The sequence below is a fragment of the Danio rerio genome, chromosome 2 (genome assembly GCF_049306965.1).
Source record: "Danio rerio strain Tuebingen ecotype United States chromosome 2, GRCz12tu, whole genome shotgun sequence".
Taxonomy (NCBI): Eukaryota; Metazoa; Chordata; class Actinopteri; order Cypriniformes; family Danionidae; genus Danio; species Danio rerio.
The window spans coordinates 50,642,253-50,661,993 of NC_133177.1; the positions used below are offsets into that span (position 1 = coordinate 50,642,253).

The 19,741-nt window shown below is 31.4% G+C and overlaps 1 protein-coding gene across 1 annotated transcript in view; it reads right to left on the reverse strand.

Moving 5' to 3' along the window:
* The window catches only part of pax3a (paired box 3a), a 52,754-nt gene that overhangs the window by 14,354 nt on the left and 18,659 nt on the right, over nucleotides 1-19,741 (reverse strand). The window contains 1 exon segment of the mRNA NM_131277.1: nucleotides 3,576-3,775. Coding sequence (NP_571352.1) covers nucleotides 3,576-3,775 — 200 coding nt within the window.

Below are 19,741 nucleotides of genomic sequence, written 5' to 3' on the forward strand. Positions count from 1 at the left end.
TTAGTGGGATCACAAACACTGTAGGCTACTTTAATCTTAACAACAGCACTGCAAGACTCCAACATTACCTGTAGATTTCAGTTTCACTTCTGTCTAATTGGCATATCGTTCCAATTTCATATAAATAAATTGATAAAAAGGCTATAAATGATCTTCACATACAATGTAGTCTAATGTATAAAGATGTGACCTAATGACAAGCTCATATTTCCAGTTTGACTCAAATATAAAAAAACAGTAATACCGGATGGTCAAGGTAAGGAAATTTGAACATTGGCTGGTTATGTATTCGCTTAAAAATTTATTATGGATCTTTTTCAACCTAAAAATGTTATAGACTGCACACTCAGAAGATCTAAAACCATACCCAGACACACAAACACACACATACAAACAGTGTCGAATTTATAGACCTTTTTCATGGCTGCTGCATGGAGGGCGCCATAGCGACCAGCGTCTTCCGGTAGAATGCTAAAAACTTCTGTTTACAGCGTGTACAACTGGTAATTTGCGCTCCGAAAATCAATTTCAATAACGTTTTTAATGGATAACAGAGTGTTTTTGTGACACACAACTTAGAAATGTGTCTGTTAAAGCCGTTATAATCTGTCACATGTGGTTCAAGCGCGTCAGGAATACGAGAAAAACGTTCTCCTAGTTCACGTGTCTGCCGTCAGAAATACTGTGTGTTTGTGCGTTCCCGGCCTGTCAGCTGTTAGCTCAGCGGCTCTTTAACACACACACACACACACAGAGAGAGAGAGAGAGAGAGAGAGAGAGAGAGAGAGAGAGAGCAAACCAGAGTACTGGCATGAAACTTAACAGGTATGAAAGTCGTGCAATTTACAAAAATGACCAATAAAAGTCTGTTATTGATACTCTGCTGGCTGTTTTGCTGTTCATTCTTATCGCGAGCCGTTTGTGTTTTATTTCGTGTGTTGTATTCACCACGGTTTGCGTTTTTCTGTCATTTCGAAATGACAATAGCCTATATTTTCACTTTGTCACCGTTAGTAAATCAGTGTGTCAGTGGCACAGTACAGGCTATGTGTGTGTGTCAAACATTTAGGTGAATTACATTTGTTTGGGCTGGTTATATATTTGAAATAAAGAGAAAATGTTGACTTTAGCGATGACAAGGCTTCATTTAAACTGCAGAAAATGCCGTGGACTTCCGGTTTATTGAGGAATCAGATATGAGCCTGCATTATTATTCCTATAAGAATGTGTTTGTGTGTGTGATGAGTCTCGGTTTACACAGGCACTCTTTGTGTGTTCAGTAGCTCCGAGCTTGTTTGGTCTGATTGCGATCGAAACATCTGTGCTCATTAAAAAGCCATGACATCATGTCACGGGTTCTGCTTTAATTGGGTTAGAAGGACTTAATAATAGAGTTTATTAAAAGGTTCTGTTTTGGGGGGTTTTCTGCGACAGAATACTACAGTAATAACAAGAGGTCAGACGCGGCACAAAGAAGCCTGTGTTTATGCGGCAGTGTCATGTGACTTCAGGGCAGGGGTGCAGGGCTAAATGCTGGTAAATTTAGTCCCACACTGTAAAACAACATTTATATTCTCTTATTGCTGATGAGATTAACAAGAATGAGTGTGGAGTGATCATTTTTGCAAATTGCAGGCAAAACAATGTACCAATGTTGATATGGTCACATAATGAGCAAAACAGAGTACAAACCAAATTCCGGAAAAATAGGGGGGAGGTTTTGTAAAATGCTAAAAGATTAGGAATGTGTCATTTCTCTTTAAAGGGATTGTTCACTGAAAAATCTCTTCACTTGTTCCGAACTTGTTCATCTTTCTATCATCTGTTGGACACAAAATAAGATATGTTAAAGAAAGCTGGAAACCTGTAACCATTAACTTCCACAGTAGAAAAAATAAATACTATTGAAGTCATTGGTTGCCAGCTTTCTTCAAAACATCTTCTTTTGCGTACCACAGATGGTAGAACGTTGTCAGCTTTCTTCAAAATATCTTATTTTGTGTTCAACAGATAATTTAAAAAAATTTTATCATGCATTGACAGCCCCAGTCCTTGACATCATTCCTTTTACAAATAAAAGAACAAAATTGCACTTTTGTATTACAGAAGGACACTTGAAATAAAATGTAATTAAATATATACAAATATAAAATTAAATACATAAAAATATAAAATTAATTTAAATAAAAGAAATTAAAATAAAACAAAATAAACTAAATATTTTTTTTTTATTTGATTACAATTTAAAAATATAAAATAAAAGATAAAATTAGATATATAAAAATATAATAAAATAGAATAAATTAAATTAAAGTATACAAAAATAAATAAAATAAAATAAAATAAAATAAAATAAAATAAAAAACCAAAATGCCACTTTTTGTATTTCAGAGCAACAAGTTTTGAAATTAAATTAGATTAAATAATCAATAAACCAAAAAGAAATTAAAAATACTTGGGTGGAAAAACTGAACTTTGAGTTCAACAGATTAAAGAAACCAATAAGGGTTTAAAACCACTTAATAGTGGGTAAATAGTGAGTACATTTTCATATTTGGGTGAACTTGAACTCCCTTTAACCTTTAGTGAAACAATAAAAGTGCAAAGAAAAGGTTTGCAATATTTTAATTGACCAAATACATTGTATTTCTAAAAGTATTTAACACCACAGCATGTCATATAAGGGCTCAAAGGTTATGCACTTTCAGCAGAAGTTGCCTGCTTTGCTCTACTCAGACTAAGGCTGGTCTTAAATTGTATGAGTATTTTTGTAGACAGAATTTTCCTCCTTCATTAAAAAAAAAAATGTCAACACAAAAACACCCTATAAAACACTGTCAGGAGCATGCCAAAGCAACAGGAGGCGATATACCTCTAAATATAAAGTCATGTTGGCCAATCAGAAGCTTCAAAAATGGTTATTATCAGTTCTAGTTGGCTGTCAACATGACACATCGGCTATTACACAGACACGCATCTTGTAAACAACAAAAACTGTGACTAACAATAATGCCAGACAAACAAAACAATGCTAAGACCAGGCAAAAACTACACAGGCTACGCAGCTACACATACCCTAGCATTTTTGAAAACCTTCACCCTAACAGGGGATTTTTATATCTGATATAATATTACATAGTGATATTACTTTGTTACCTAGCTGGGGACTATATTCAGGTGCTGCTTAATATCACTGTGTCTTCTGTAGCCATGATACTGCAGCAAAGTTCTTTGTATACTACACCTGAATATGAAAGTAGTTTCTAGCCATATCGACCTAGAAAATAGAAACTTTTCGGTCTCTTGTCGGTCTCAGTACATGATATAACTTTAAAAGATTCAAGCTTTTAATAAGAAAATTTACCTTTTCTTGAGTGAGATGCTAATGGTCTAATCCAATTCAATGATTTGTGCTAAGCTAAGCTAAAAGTGATGAATGAGTTCAGAAATAGTCAAACTAAAAGTGCAAAAAGTATTTCTTTAAAGAGAATTCAACTCCAATTTACAAAACATCCCTACTTTTTTTTAATCGGATTGTAAAAGGGTTTGAAATGAAGGCTTGTGTTTTTATGTACCTGCACTCGTGCCTCTGTGAGTTTGGCTCTCTGGGCGAGCTCTTCTCTGGTGTAAATATCAGGGTAATGTGTGCGTTCGAAGGCTCTCTCCAGCTCTTCTAGCTGCTCGGCTGTGAACGTGGTCCGACTGCGCCGCTGTTTCCTCTTTAATGGTAAACCAGGCTCTGAGTCCACATCTGAGCCCTCATCAGAGTGGCTTGCTGCAAAGTAAAAATGAAATGAGATTATTATAAGTCAAGCAAAAACCTTCATGTTAATTCAAATTGGGTCCGTTTCTCATTTATATTGTATGGTTTTAGAACAGATATATAGTTGCTTATATAACGTGAATGCTGATTATTTTTAATGACATTTTTATCATGCATTGACAACCCCAGTCCTTTTACAAATAAGAGTGTTTTGTAAAATAAAACAAAATTAAATTAAACTACATTAAATTGAAATATAAAATAAATAAAAAAATTAAAACAAAATAAAAATACAAAATTAAATTAAATTAAATAAAGGAATTTAAAATGAAATAAAAACAAAGAGTAAAAAATATATAGTAAAATAAAATATAAAATATAAAAATTGTAAATAAATAAATTAAATAAAAATAAAAAAATAGAAAATAGAAAATAAAAATAAAATAAAGTATAAAATAATAAACAAAATTAAAATAAATTTTAAAAAACTTAACATAAAAATTGTTTGAAAAGTATTAAGAATTATACCGTAAAATAATATAAACAAAAATAAAATTAAAATTAAAAATGTAAAAATATAAAACAAAATAAACAAAAGTAAAATAAAATATAAAAAATAAAAGTAAAATAAAAATGTAAAAATAAAATAAATACAAAAATATAAAAATATAAAATAAAAAACAAATTTAAAATAATACAAAAAAATTTAAATTAAATAAAATTTAAAATAATAAAATTTAAAATAAAATTAACAAAATTTAAAATATGTGGAAATGTGGAAATAACAAAAATAAAAAATATGAAAATATAAAAATAAAATAAAAAATAAAATAAATGAAATTAAAATAAATTAAAATTAAATTAAAATGATAAAATAGAACATTAAATAAACTAAAATTTTAATAACAATAAAAAATAAAATTAAATAAAAACAAAATTAAAACAAAACAAAACAAAAACATTTCATTAAAATTGATTGACCAAAATGCCAATAAGATTGCAAATTAAATTAAATTAAATGATAAAAAACTAAGAAAAATACTTGGGTGGAAAAACAAGACAGAAAAGTTAATTTATAAATGCAATTCAATAACCCACCTGCAAAGTCATTCATATATAAAATCACTAAATGTACTGTCATTTCACATTGAGTTCCCCAAGCAGTAAAGTCCAGCATCTCTAATGTTGACTCTATTTACATACATAAACGCACTCATACTCAGGTATTATTTGTGGTAAAGTTGAAACGGGGTGAGAGCTTCTTTCGTAGTTAATTCAGCAGAAGAGAATGTTAGTGTGAGTGCTCTAAAGCTCAGGGAATCTGTACCCAGAGGAGGGGGCCCTATCAAATGATTAGGCTCCTCAAACTAGCGTGACAGCCAGCTATTGTCCAGTAATACGCCTCGAAAGCCCCCATCCAAAACTCGCCAACGCCACATCTGCTTCGTCTGACACTGGCCATCTCCGTTCTCTTGTTTGCTCACTCTTCCATTTTCACCCCATATGGTTGAAAACAAAAAACGGCGAAAGACGCACAGACTTCGGAGAGTGAAATCGCATCTGTAGACACTAAAATGTCATTAAAACGTTCGCTTGAGTTTCAGCAGAATTTTACGCACGGCAATATTTTCCTTTAATAATAATTTCTACTATAACTACTACTATTAAAATAACTACAGTTTTACTTTTTATTTGGGGGGTGGTGCTAAATAAACCAAGCTATTCTTCTAAAAATATGAGGTCAATAAGGGGGTTCTTGCAGCGATGCCACAGAAGAACCATTTGTGGCTCCCAAAGAATCAACCAATGGTTCTCAAAAGAACTATTCCAGCCTACAAATGCAAAAGAGCTTAATTAAAGAAAAGTGAAAAATCACATTAAAATTATAGTTAGGACACACAAACACAAACAAAATTGGCTGAAGACATATAACCATGTGATAAAGCTGCTCCTGAATATTCCAACAGTATTGATAACTCATTTTTAAAAAAATGTTAACTTACTGCTTTTTGCTTTCGCCCAGCAGTATTTATTTCCTATAGTGTGAAGAACACACTGTAAAATATTCGCCATTAAATTTACTGGCTAACAAAGACCTCATTCCAAAATGTTTGTACTTTTCCACATTCCCACATCATATGAAAAAAAGATCCAAGTTCCTAATCAGGACATTCAACACAGAGAGGACTAAAGGGCACAATGATAATATGTCTTTTGAGTGGGATCCAGTAGGCTCTATGACAAAAGTTATAGTGAATGAGTTGGTGATTGAGATTTTTAGATGAAGTAAAAATGTTCTGTCATACTCTTTCCCAGTCTGTGACACCCTCTTCTAGTTGACAGTAAGTTTCCCAACTGTGCTGTATAGCTAAAGGCTTTGCTGTACCCTCTAAGGCCTTTCTGTACTTCCATGAGACAAATCAAACTAAGCAATGATTGGATAAGTGGGAAGATTGTCCCCCCAGGGAACCCCATAGGCCTTAAAGAATTATATGATTATATAAAAAAAAAAATGTTGTACTCTAATAATTTTGGATAAGAATTTTAAAAATTCTGATAAAAAATAAAGATAAAAATTCTGAAATATGGAGTCATAAGAAATAAATTCTCCAAATTCCTCTGTGTAAAAACCTTTGACTGTAATGACAATATAAATAAAACAAGAATTCTTAATTCATTTGAAATTCCTCACGTCATGCTAGAAATGTTTATAAATTAGCACCTATTTCATTAAAAATGACTCATTTGCAAATTTAAACATTACATTTCAGAAAACCTGTACTGAAAATAGTTTTTTTGAATCATGTAGTGATGAATAATATTCCCAAAATCCCCTCTGTAAAAACCAATGCAAGTTAGACCATTGTTTTTATTAAAGAATTCATCATTTGCATATTTAAACATAACATTTTATAAACATGTATTGCAACATATGTCTGTAATTCTTAATGTATTCAACAAGCTGGAGAATTTTGGTCACAACTGTTAATTATTTTTCCTCTATTGACATGCAGTAAAAGTGAATTTCACAAACTCTTGTGAATTTTCCAGCAAATCTGCAGGGTGAAGAACAAAGAGAGATTCTGAGGTTTAATTAAGAGTAAAGTGATCACTAAAAGCAAAGCATTGGTTCTCCACCCTGAAGCCACTCAGGAAATGCTGTTCCCCAGTGCCAGTGTTCATTTCTCCAGGCAGCTCATGGGAATTGGAAAGGAAAGAGAGAGAAATAACTGTCCTCTAGCACTTTTCCATTCTTTAATGCTACAGAAAAGTCTGTTTAAATGCCATTTTGCCCAAAGGTCTGGACTAGTTTCAGCAGACGGCACCTGGAATGAACTGCCAGCTTTTGAGGAAATGGTATCAATCATTTTCTTCACGGAAAAAATGTTAATATATAAAAACATGCTGTTCTGCCAAAGCCAACATCCAGAAATCTAACAATCAGATCAAGTTTGCAGAGGCAGGAGGTTTTGTGATAAAAAGGCGAAGCATGAAGGCTTCCAAATGACTTTATGATATTGGAACAAGCAAAACATCTCAGATTTTGTTTCGTCCTTCAGATTTGCTTTAAGTCTTTAATGCAGTGAAAAATGTCAAATTCAATAAACTAAAATAAAATAAAATAAAAATATTTCTACAAAAAAGAAAACAAATCGCCAAGAAAAATGTAAATAATCAAATAAGTAGATAAAATTTAATTTAAATGTTCCTGTCATTACTACAAAAAACAGTTACATTGTTAAAAATGCATTAATTAAAAAGTAAATCATTAAATGAGTGAATAAAAAAAGAGTTTCTATTAATATTATGACATAAAAACAGAAACAAATTTAATAGAAAAAGCTAATTTTGCAAATAAAATGTCAAAAACAAATTTACCCCTTTAAAATGTCATAAAATGCATTTTATTTATTTACCACTTTAGGCAAATTACATACAAAAAAATAAAAATAAATTAAAATAAGCAAATACAGTAGAAATGCTTGATTAATACTGCAGTCATAAATAAAATAATAAACCAAAAATATATATACAATTAAAATAGATAAAATAAATAAAAGTACAATTTAATTAGAAAAAAGTATTTTTAAAAAAACAAACAAAAATGAACACAAAAAAGTAATATTCTCATTTCTACCATTAAGCAAAATATAATAAAATAATATAAGTAGACAAAATTTAATTAAAAAGTCCAAATAATTTAGATAAAACAGAAGATTAGTGTTTGTTTTATTTATTTATTTATTTATTTATTTATTTATTTATTTATTTATTTATTTATTTGTTTGTTTGTTTGTTTGTTTGTTTGTTTGTTTGTTTATTTATTTATTATTTTATCTTTTTTATTTTATTATTGTACTAATCTATTATCACTATACTTCTGTATGGATTGTTTGTATATTGCATGTTTTATTTTTAGCTGTGGTGTGAATGTTTGTTGGACCAAATTTGTAAGTCTAGTGTTTGTGTTTGAATGTCTGAAAACAATAAAGAAAGTTAAAATATATATAAATAAACAAAGAAAAAGATCATTAAACCCTGAAGTTTCTGGTAGTTAATGCAAAAACAGTTCAATTTTAAAAATAAATTAATTAATTAATTAATTAAAAATTAAATAATTAAGTAAATAAGAAAGAGTTTCTAATAATATTATGGCATAAAAACACAATTTAAATTAATTGAATTAGATCATAAAAACAAAATGTGAAAAACAAAAAAAAAAACATTTTTACAAAAATGTTTAATTATTACTGCAAAGTCATAAATAAAGTACAAATAAATAAAAAATAAGCAAATTCAAAATGCAAAATCAATCTTCTTGTAATTCATTTTAGCTTCCATCAACACTGCAAAAGGTCAGACAAAACAAATATTAAAATAAAAAAAAGCATATAAAAATGAACAAAAAAAAAAGTTGAAAAGTCTAATTTCTGTCATTACCACAGCAAAAAAAAAAAAAAAAAAAAGGTGACTAGTGACTGTAATCTGTAAATGACAGTGTTGCGTTTGGCTCTTTCTCTCTCTCCATCTCTTTCGGGGAGTTCTTTGGCAGTCTTTTGTTGGCCTGTTTAGTGAGAATGGTGACTGAGCTCTTTGGAGTCTGATTTCCACGCTCCATCTGTAGGCTCCATGAGCTGGGTCCGGGCAGCATTGAGGCCCCTGTCACCTGCCTGGCAGGGGGCGGGGGGGCCGCCGGGCACAATGAGGGCTGGACGCAGGGCAATGGGGGCTCTGCTGGGGGACAGCGGGGGGCCGAACCCAACCCTTCCTCCTCCACGGACAGGGGGTTACAGAGAGGCTCAATGACACCTGGGGGAATGGTTTCAGGACTGGAGTGCGACGTGTGGGAATAGAGATTGGAGGTTAAGATGACTGGGAGTCCCGGACTCGTCCATCATGTCCATTTAAAGCACTGATGTTTGCTAAACAGCCACTTAAAACTCAAATCATTTGGCATTCTGGGATATTTTAAATGGATTTTTTTCAGCTTTAACATGAAATGACAATTTCAGATCAGAATAAAGATTTGCATATTTAAACAACATTTTAGAAAATGGCAGATTTTTTTCTGGATCATGTAGTGATAAAAGCTTCCCAAAACCCGCTCTGAAAAAACCCTATGCAAATTACACCATTAGTTTTTTATGGACTTTTTTTGATTTACCATGACATGGATTTTTGTCAAACAACTTGAGATCAGAATAAAGATTTGTGGGACATTAGGAACTGAATTCACCAATTTAACAATTCCAAAACTTCTTGAAATTGCAAAAATGCAGAAAATGCCACTCAAATGTTTTGAATGTTGAAAAGTAATGTGCAAAGAAAAGAAACCGACCAGAATTTTACCCAAATAATCAAAATCTTCAAGGGGGCAAGCTGTTAATGTTATATGATGCAATAAAATAAATTAGTAAACATAGTAATAAATGTCAAATAAATAAATAAATAAATAAATGATAATAATAATAATAATAATAATAATAATAATAAAACAACCAATCTGTAAGTTTACCAATAATTCAGTAGATTTTTTTTTATTATTACCACTGTGGAAAAAGCTAAATAAAACATTTATAAAACAAAATAGAAATTGTCCCTCATTAGCTCGAATCTTTCAAGAGTCAAGCTCTAAAAACAATAGAAATGTTAAAAAAAATAATAAAATAACATCAAAAAATAAAATAAAATAAATACAAATATAAGATTTGTCAGTTTGCTTGTAATTCATATGACATTTCTATCAATGCGAGAAAAAAAATTGTTCTTGAACAACCACAAGCTTAGCATCTTCCTAAGAGCAACCACTTAAATTTAATAACAAAACTAAACGAAAGAAAGAAAGAAAGAAAGAAAGAAAGAAAGAAAGAAAGAAAGAAAGAAAGAAAGAAAGAAAGAAAGAAAGAAAGAAAGAAAGAAAGAAAGAATCTGGAAGTCTGGAAAAAAGACAGTTTATTTAAAAAGATTCTATCTGAATGCTTAAAACACTTATTAAATTACTAAAAAATCTACTCATGCTTTACATTTGCAAATGCATTGAATTTTCCAAGAGTAACCAAAAGTTTGAAGTTTCTCAAAGGGGGCAATGGGAAATACATTTTTAAAAGGTTTTTAGTCTGTAATTGTGTTAATTGAGACAAAATTATAATCAGATTTACAACAACAAAAAATAAAAAAGTCAAACAAAGGAATAGTGTTCTCGTAATGCAAAATGACGACGCTGACAAGAGCTCAGGAGCATCACTGTAAGACTTTCAGCAGGAGAGGAAACTCATACTGTGTCCACTTCCCACAGCATTACCTGCCTAATAAACCACCAACAGCTCAGGCCATCTATCATCTCCATCTCACACTCATCTACTTCACATCTCTGTCACTTGTCACGCGGCTTTTGTCTTTTATCTGGAAATCTTTCATTAAGAAGACCCACCAAACAATACAAAAATAAAAGAACAAAAAGTGGAATCAAGACAGGTAACGAGCCGACCAAATTATCTGCATAGCAATAAAAAAATTCCTACAAATTCAAATATAACTAAATTCAACCCTAAAATCAACTATAAGTGCTAGGGTGAAAACATTTTGATTTGAAAAACTAAATCATGTAGTGAGTTAAAAAAAAATCTGATTTTTTAAAGTTAAAATAAAATGAGAAAAAAAAAGATCAATTTAATAAGGCGAGCAATCTACACCCTGAAAGTTGATGTGCATATGTAGAAATGAAATGCTTATATTAAAAATAAATATAAATATAAAAGGTCTAAAACTATATTTTGGACAGAAAATGAACTGGGAATATATTGTATTAAGTGTTTTTTGTGCTCTTGATAAAAATCTAAATAAAACTCTGTAAGCAACGCACTAAATTTCAGATTAATGCTCAAAGCATTTTTACACTTTAAAAACACGTGATTGCTTAACTTAAACATGTGGGCAAACCTGCTGCAGCTTGGAATTGTCAAGTTGACTCAATTTGTATAATTATGCAAAAAGTTTGTTTACTTGATCATTTTAGGTCAACAGGCTCACTCACTTTTTAAAGTAAAGTCAACTAATCGCTTGAAAAACAACAGGTTTACTCACTTTTTAAAGTCAACTAATTGCTTTAAAAGCAACTGGTTTACTCCCTTTTTAAGAAAAGTCAACTAAGTGCTTTAAAAGCAAAAGGTTTACCCACTTTTTTAAGTAAAAGCAACCGGTTTACTCGCTTTTTAAAGTCAACTAATCGCTTTGAAAGTGACAGGTTCAATATTTTTTAAAGTAAAGTCAACTAATCGCTTTAAAAGCAAAAGGTTTACTCTCTTTTTTAAGTAACGTCAACTAAACGCTTTAAAAGCAACAAGTTTATTTACTTTAAGTAAAAGCAACTGGTTTACTCACTGCTTAAAGTCAACTAATCGCTTTGAAAGCAACAGGTCCAATATTTTAAGTACAGTCAACTAATTGCTTTAAAAACAAGTTGACTCATTTTTTAATGTAACGTCAACTAATTGCATTAAAAACAACAGGTTTACTATTTTTTTTAAAGTAAAGCCAACTAAGTGCCTTAAAGCAACTGGTTTACTCCTTTTTAAGTAAAGTCAACTAAGTGCTTTAAAAGCAAAAAGTTTACCCAATTTTTTAAGTAAAAGCAACCGGTTTACTCACTTTTTAAAGTCAACTAATTGTTTTGAAAGTGACAGGTTCAATATTTTTTAAGTCAACTAATCGCTTTAAAAGCAAAAGGTTTACTTATTTAAGTAACATCAACTAATCGCTTTAAAGCAACAGGTGTGCTCACTTTTTTAAAGTAAAGTCAACTAAGGGCTTTAAGAGCAACAGGTTAACTCTCCTTTTTAAGTAAAAAGCAACAGGTTTACTCACTTTTTAACGTCAACTAAACGCTTTAAAAGTGACAGGTTCAATAGTTGTTTAAGTCAACTAATCGCTTTGAAAGCAACAGGTTTACTCCCTTTTCAAAAGTAAAGTCAACTAAGCGACTTTAAAACAACAGGCTTACTCTTTTAATGTCAATAAAAGTCTTTAAAGGCAACAGGTAAACTCACTTAATTTAAATGCAACAGGTTTACCCACTTTTTAAAGTCAACTAAACTCTTTGACAGCGACAGGTTCAATAATTTTTTTAGGTCAACTAATCACTTTGAAAACAACAGGTTCAGTCAATTGTTTAGGTAGTCAACTAATCGCTTTAAAAGCAGCATGTTTACTCACTTTTTTAAAGTAAAGTCAACCAAGTGTTTTTAAAACAACATGTTTACTCACTTTAAGTAAAAGCAACAGGTTTACTCACTTTTTAAAGTCAACTAAACACTTAAAAAGCAACAGGTTTACTCCCTTTTCTAAAGTAAAGTCAACTAAGCGACTTTAAAACAACAGGCTTACTCTTTTAATGTCAATTAATGGCTTTAAAAGCAACAGGTAAACTCACTTAATTTAAATGCAACAGGTTTACCCACTTTTTAAAGTCAACTAAACTCTTTGACAGCAACAGGTTCAATAATTTTTTTAGGTCAACTAATCACTTTGAAAACAACAGGTTCAGTCAATTGTTTAGGTAGTCAACTAATCGCTTTAAAAGCAGCATGTTTACTCACTTTAAGTAAAAGCAGCATGTTTACTCACTTTAAGTAAAAGCAACAGGTTTACTCACTTTTTAAAGTCAACTAAACGCTTAAAAAGCGGCAGGTTCACTCACTTTTTTAAATTAAAATTCATGAAATGATTTTAAAACAACAGGTTTACTCACTTTTTAAAAGTAAAAGCAACAGATAAACTCTTTTTTTTTTGTAAAAAGTTGCAATTTACTGAGTGAGCTGTTGTGAACCAGAAATTTTAATGTGTCTACTTTCAAAAAACATTATGAAATTATATAATAGTTCGGTATAAAAGTCATAATTTGCACAAATCTGTGATTATCAAGAAGCTGCTCAAAGCGCAGACAGCGTCACCAGTAGGCCTCAATTCATGATAGCAGAGCATGGTGCCTCTCGCTCACACATCAGATTTATATTCCTCTCACACACAGGACAAACCCCACAAACCTGCAGCCTGCCAGCAACACACAGCATTTATCAGAGAAGGAGGGATGAACGCTCTCCTCAATGAAATGTGCGTGGCATTTGGACAGACGTTAAAGTGGATGTGGTGAATTTGAGGCATAATCACAGAGAAACAAGAGACGGCTGAAAAACAGAAGCCAAAATGACGCAAGGCCAATGCTGCTTTGTGCTGAGCTCAAGCAGAGTTTGTTGACTCCAAAATGATAGATTTGAAAACCCAGAGGAAAAAGCATTGCTCAAAGATTGCTAATTTCATAGCTCAAGAGGTTTGAGTTCTCAGTAAGTTTCATTTAAAGTGATACACCACCCAAAAAAAGAAAATTCTGACATCATTTACTGACCCTGATCACCTTTTTTTCTATCACTAAACAAAGGAAGATAATTTTATAATTGTTAAAACCTAATAACATTTACTTTAAAGCAACTCTCATTAAACGTGAATATGTTTAACAAACTTCATAATATAAAGTTATATAGAGTTTGGAAAAGCATGTGGATGAATTAAATATAATATTTCATAATTGATAAGGTGGTACATATAGTTCATATGTTTAGGTGAACGACCCCTCTGAGAATCAATGTATTCTGTTTTTCAAAATGCTTAAAAAAATTGAAGCTTTGACCTTTTTTGACATACACAATACACAGAGCAAATCAATGAATCACAACAATTGCTCTAGAAAAAAAAAAAAAAAATATATATATATATATATATATATATATATATATATATATATATATATATATATATATATATATATATATATATATTTAAAGCATAATGTTGAAGGATTTTTGTTCTGTTTTGTTTAGTACAGCACACTGAAAAATATGGACAAATCCTACCATTGGGTTAAAAGTGTAATTAAATTTAGTTGAAAAATGTTGGAGAGAAATCTGGATCCAGACTTGTTACAGATGCAATCTGAGCTGCATGCAATGCTTTTTAATGGGCCCACCTAACACCATCCCTAACCCTACCCCTCACAGTGACATCACTAGCTCCATTGAGTGCATTGTGTCTGACATTGCATCTCTGACTATTGCAATGTTGGGTTTTTGTCCATTTTTGACCGAGCACTGTTACAACCCAGCATATTTTAGAGTGTAGAATATCTTTTAACAGCATTCCAACACACTCTCATATTGTCTTAATCTAGCTCTTCTGCAAAAAAAGAGGATATTTTGGCAAATGTTGGAGTCTATTAACTACTATTATAGGGGAAAATAAATCTCCAAATATCTTCTGTTTCACATTTTACATTTAATGTAAAGTGAAATTCTATTAACAAAAAAAAACTTCTGAAATAAAGTTAAAAAAATAGTTTCTCTTAACTTTTCAAAAAACAAAAAGAAAAATTAAACGGAAAAGGTGAATGAAACAAAAATGATAATTTCAGCTGATCTTGATGTGAATAATAAGAGTTTGATACAGTGCGAGACATTTTTAAAGTGATAATTCACCTAAAAACGAAAATAGTTGGTGCCAATGTCATGGTGGTTAGTGCGACACATGCATTCTGGTGATCACGGCGACCCGAGTTCAACTCCCCACTCAAGATCCTTCCCCTTTCTCTGCTCCACACACTTTCCTGTCTAAACTTTCTACACTCTCAGAAATAAAGATACAAGAGCTGTCACTGGGGTGGTACCTTTTCAAAAGATACACATTTGTACGTAAAAGGCTCATATTTGTACTTCAAAAGCATAAATTTGTACCTAAAAAAATTTAGTTTATTTTTTTGGAACTAATGTGTGCCCTTTACTTCAAAGAGTGTAATGTTCTGTCCATTAAAGATGGTGAAAAAACAAAAATGTCCTGTCTATTTACCATTGGTGATTCTAAGCATTTATGAATTTCTTTCTTCACAAAACAAGACATTTTTAAGAATGTTGAGGAGAAAACCAGCCACTGACAAGGTTGTTTTTTTTTAACATTTATCAGTATATCTTCCTTCATGTTCAACAGATGAAAGAAACACAGATTTTGACCACGTAAAGAATAAATAAAGAATGATTTTTGTTCATTTTTGAGTGAACTACCCCTTTAAAATTGCAAGAAGTGACTTTACAAGTTTTTTTTCCCTTAGAAGAAACTCAAAAGTCTCCATTTGCCAGAAGCAATGCGATAGAGATCTCCTTTGTGATCTTCCAACAGGGAAGTCAGGTTGGTAACTCTAATGCAACACACACTTTTCAACATGCAAACAAAGCCGCAACAACAAAGAGAGTGAGCTAAAGTGAAAGTAAACAGGGAATGTTGCGGCGAGAGTCCACAGACGACCATCTGGGCCGTTTACAGCTCCGGCGAGGGGAGAGTCTTCTCCTCCTCAGGGGCTGTTAAATGGTTGGGTAATTGAGCTCGTGACATGTGTTCCCCAAACAAAACAAAAGAGAGAAGAGACAAATGAAGCATTTATTTGCAGCGCGGAGGAGTGCTGGCCCTTTCAGCCTGCGCCCCAGCCAGCCACTGGTGAGTGAATTAAGGAGTATATAGAAACCCAGCAGATGTAGGGAGAAGAATGGTTAACGGAACGATCACGACTCCATCTGGGCTTGGCATTTTGTTAAGAGGGAGGAGCAGGGAGTCACTCAACTCGCTAAAGAGCCGCGACCCCAGCAGCTGCCCGAAACAAACCCAGAAAGCGAGCCGGACGGAGAGAAAGACAGACAAAAGCGCTCCAAAGATCATTTTTAACCTTGCAGGTGGACTAGAGCGTGACTGGACATTTCTGGATGCACTTTTGGACAGTTTCAGTTGCTACTTTCTGGATGTTCAAAAGCATGCCTAAGTGGTAACCGTGACAAAGGTTTTACTGAGGTTTTACTGTGGTGTTGATATAAACCAATTCAATGTGATCATGTCATGTTAAACTATTTCATAACTGTACCAAGAGGCAATTCAATCATAACTTCATGTTAAAACAGCTATCATAGCAATATTTATCAATATGTGGATATTTTTAGATTCTCGGAAGCTATGGAAATTAAAAATGTAAAACAGGGAATGCATTGGGACCACTGTTTTTGTTTACATCCCTCAAAATGGTCTATTAAGGGAACAGTTTGCATGTGTGATTGCAAATGAGTTAGATGCCTGAATTTGCTCTTTAAATTTTTACTTGTAATCTAGAGTTTTAATGCACTACAGGTCAAACATTTTTAGTTTTTGAGGTTTTGTAAATGTTAAAGTATTAAAATTGCTCGCCAAAGCTACAATCAGTAAAAGGGCACATCAAAACTACCAATATTATGAACTATTACTGTAACCAACAATATTCACCATCCTTACTCCAATCTTCAGTATTCGGGGTTTCTGCAGGTCTCTTTAAATCAAATTCAAGACTTTAAGACACATTTAAGATCATTATGAATGAAATTTTAGACCTATACAGGGCTAAACACTAAGGATTTTATACTAATAGCTCATTTACTTTTGTAAATAGTTTTAGAATTAATGAATGATCATGTAAACGGATACGTTGCTTTAGTTTTCTTTCCCTGAATAGGGGATTTAATTAGTATTTGTAAAATGTCTAAGGGCTGTTGTGAATTGTATCTCTTTGCAGTTCATTCTTTCATTCATTTTCTTTTTCGGCTTAGTCCCTTTATTAATCTGGGGTCGCCACAGCGGAATGAACCACCAATTTATCCAGCATATGTTTTATGCGAAGAATGCCCTTCCAGCTGCAACCCATCACTGGGAAATCTCTTTGCGATAAAAAAACTTAAAAATATGTATATAAAAAAAAGTTGAGATACAAAAAAAAGTTACAACCTACAAAAATTCAACTAAATCTTTCCACTTTTCTTAATTTTTCCTCTGTTTTAAAATTCGTATTTTACATTTTTCTATACCATATAAATGTGGCTGTACTAGGTTTTGGAGCGTTATCTTAACTTATTTTGTTAGATAAGCTCCAGATTTGGCTTCAGTACTGATTAATCTAAAGTATATGCACAAAAATAATATTGTATAGCTTCCTGTTAAATATATAAATGTAAAAGCTAGATTTGTGAGGGGTGTACTTATATATGCTGAGCACTGTAAAATCTTTTGTGGTCATATAAAAAAAGAGCCTCAAAAATGTTAAACTGAAGTGCAACAAATAACAATTTAAAATATAGAAATCAATACTCAAATGAAAAAATCAATCCAATACGTTCAACACGTTTGTTCTGTGCATTAAAAAGAAATAAGCTGAGATTCATTTCTGGAGCTGGATGGACACGAGGACCATGAAAGGAGGGATGCTGAGGTATTATGGTTTCCCAGCAAGCTTTGCTCATTATGATGCCAGCACAGGACAGAGGTGCCTGTTGCAGCATGGAATCGCTTCCAAATAACAGGACAAAGCCGAAACGCAGAGCCCACGCAGTGACCGCACCACAGGAAACACACAACACATGCTCCTAAATATACCACCACTAACTACACACTGATGACATTTTATATTTATGCAGGCTTTTCAACCAAACATGAACACACTGAGCAAACCAGTACTGCAACAGGTAGGTCACATGTTAACATGATAACTGTGCACAAATTGCAGATAATTGTAGATGCAACAACATAAAACAAATAAACTAAAAACACATATATTAGGTATTCATTTCTGGCCCTAATGAACTAAACTGGCAGAAATAGATATGATAGTTAGAAATATAGAAATAAAATGCTAAATGAACTGAATTAAGTTTATGTTTAAGAAAACAAAACTAAATGAAACATGTTTAATTGGGTCAGATATACTTTTAAATCACTTTTATACTCATTGGAGGCCACTACTAAACTATTTTGATGATTTAACACCCCTGGAAGTGATTATTTAAGAGATCATTTTATGTTCGGAATTATCATTATTATTATTTTTTAATATAGCATTTTTTTTCTCCAGAACTGTCATGCCCTAAACTAGACGCATTGGTTCAACCTCAGCACAACCAAAACCCTAACAACCAAGAAGTAGGTAGCACATTATTGTCGATGTAACTAGCTAATATATCTACTTTATTTTATTGATTTATTTGAAATTATTTATAAATTTATTTTAAATTGTACTATTATTATTATTTTTGTTATTATATTGTTATAATTATTTTTTATTTTTTATTTATTTTTTTTTATTTTTTTTAAATCACCGTAACTTCTGCTCAGGGTAATTGATTTCGTTTTAGGGATTTTAGATACCTTTTACTCTAATAAATGAAATACAGAATAAGAATTCAATTTTTAGACGGTTTATAGAAAAATTTGACAAAAAAGATGCAAATATGTATAACATGTCAATATGTAAATACACTACTGTTTTTTTTTTTGGGAGTGGGTAAAATAAATTTGTTCACTAAATACATTCATTTAAAAAATACAGCAGAAAAAAGAGGTTTTGTGAAATATTATTGTACTTAAATAGTAAAATAGTAAAATGTCATTTATTTTAATGATAGTTATGTTTAGGATAAAACTAAATTATTAGCATTAACTAAACTATCATAAGTAATTATAATTAAAATCATCAAATATACTGTTATATCTCTAGAATCTATATTATTTTATTTCAATACGTTTGTTCATCAAAAACATTCATTTGAAATACTGTACAACAGGAAAAAATGCAGTTTTGTGAAATATCATTGTACGTAAAAAAATAAATAAATAGAAAAATGTCATTTATTTTTGTGATGCCATATTGAATACTCAGCATCATCCATCAGATGCTTCAGATTCTTCAGAAATAAAAAAATATATTCTTTTTCATTTCAAAAATAGACGTGCTGATCAATATTTCTGTAAATATTTGTAGATGTAACAAAATTTTAAAAACAAATTAGAATGCATAACTTTAGATATTCACTTTTGCCCCATTGAACTAAACCGGTCTGTTAGAAATGTAGAAATAAAACCCTTAATGAATTTACTTAAGTTTATGTTTAAGAAAAAAACCCAATTAAACATGTTTAATTGGGTCAAATATACTTTTATATCATTATAACATCTGCTCAGGGTCATTTTTTTTCGTTTTAGGTATTTTTAGAGACATTAAACTCTAAATTAATAAATGAAATACAGATTAAGAATTAGACTTTTGAATGGTTTATAAAACGATTTGACAAAAAAGATGCAAATATGTATGTCAACATGTAAATACATTACAGTGGGTAAAATAAATTTGTTCACTAAATACATTAAATAAAAAATACAGCAAAAAGTAGAGTTTTTGTGAAATACTATTGTATGTAAAAAAAAAAATGATAAAATGTCATTCATTTCTGTGATGCCATATTGAATATTCAGCATCATCCTTCAGATGCTTCATATTCGTAACAAATGATTTGGTGTACAAAAAATATAATATTTTTCATTGAAAAAATAGCCATGCTATTGCGATCCTCTGCCCCGCCCCCGTCGCAGCAGCAA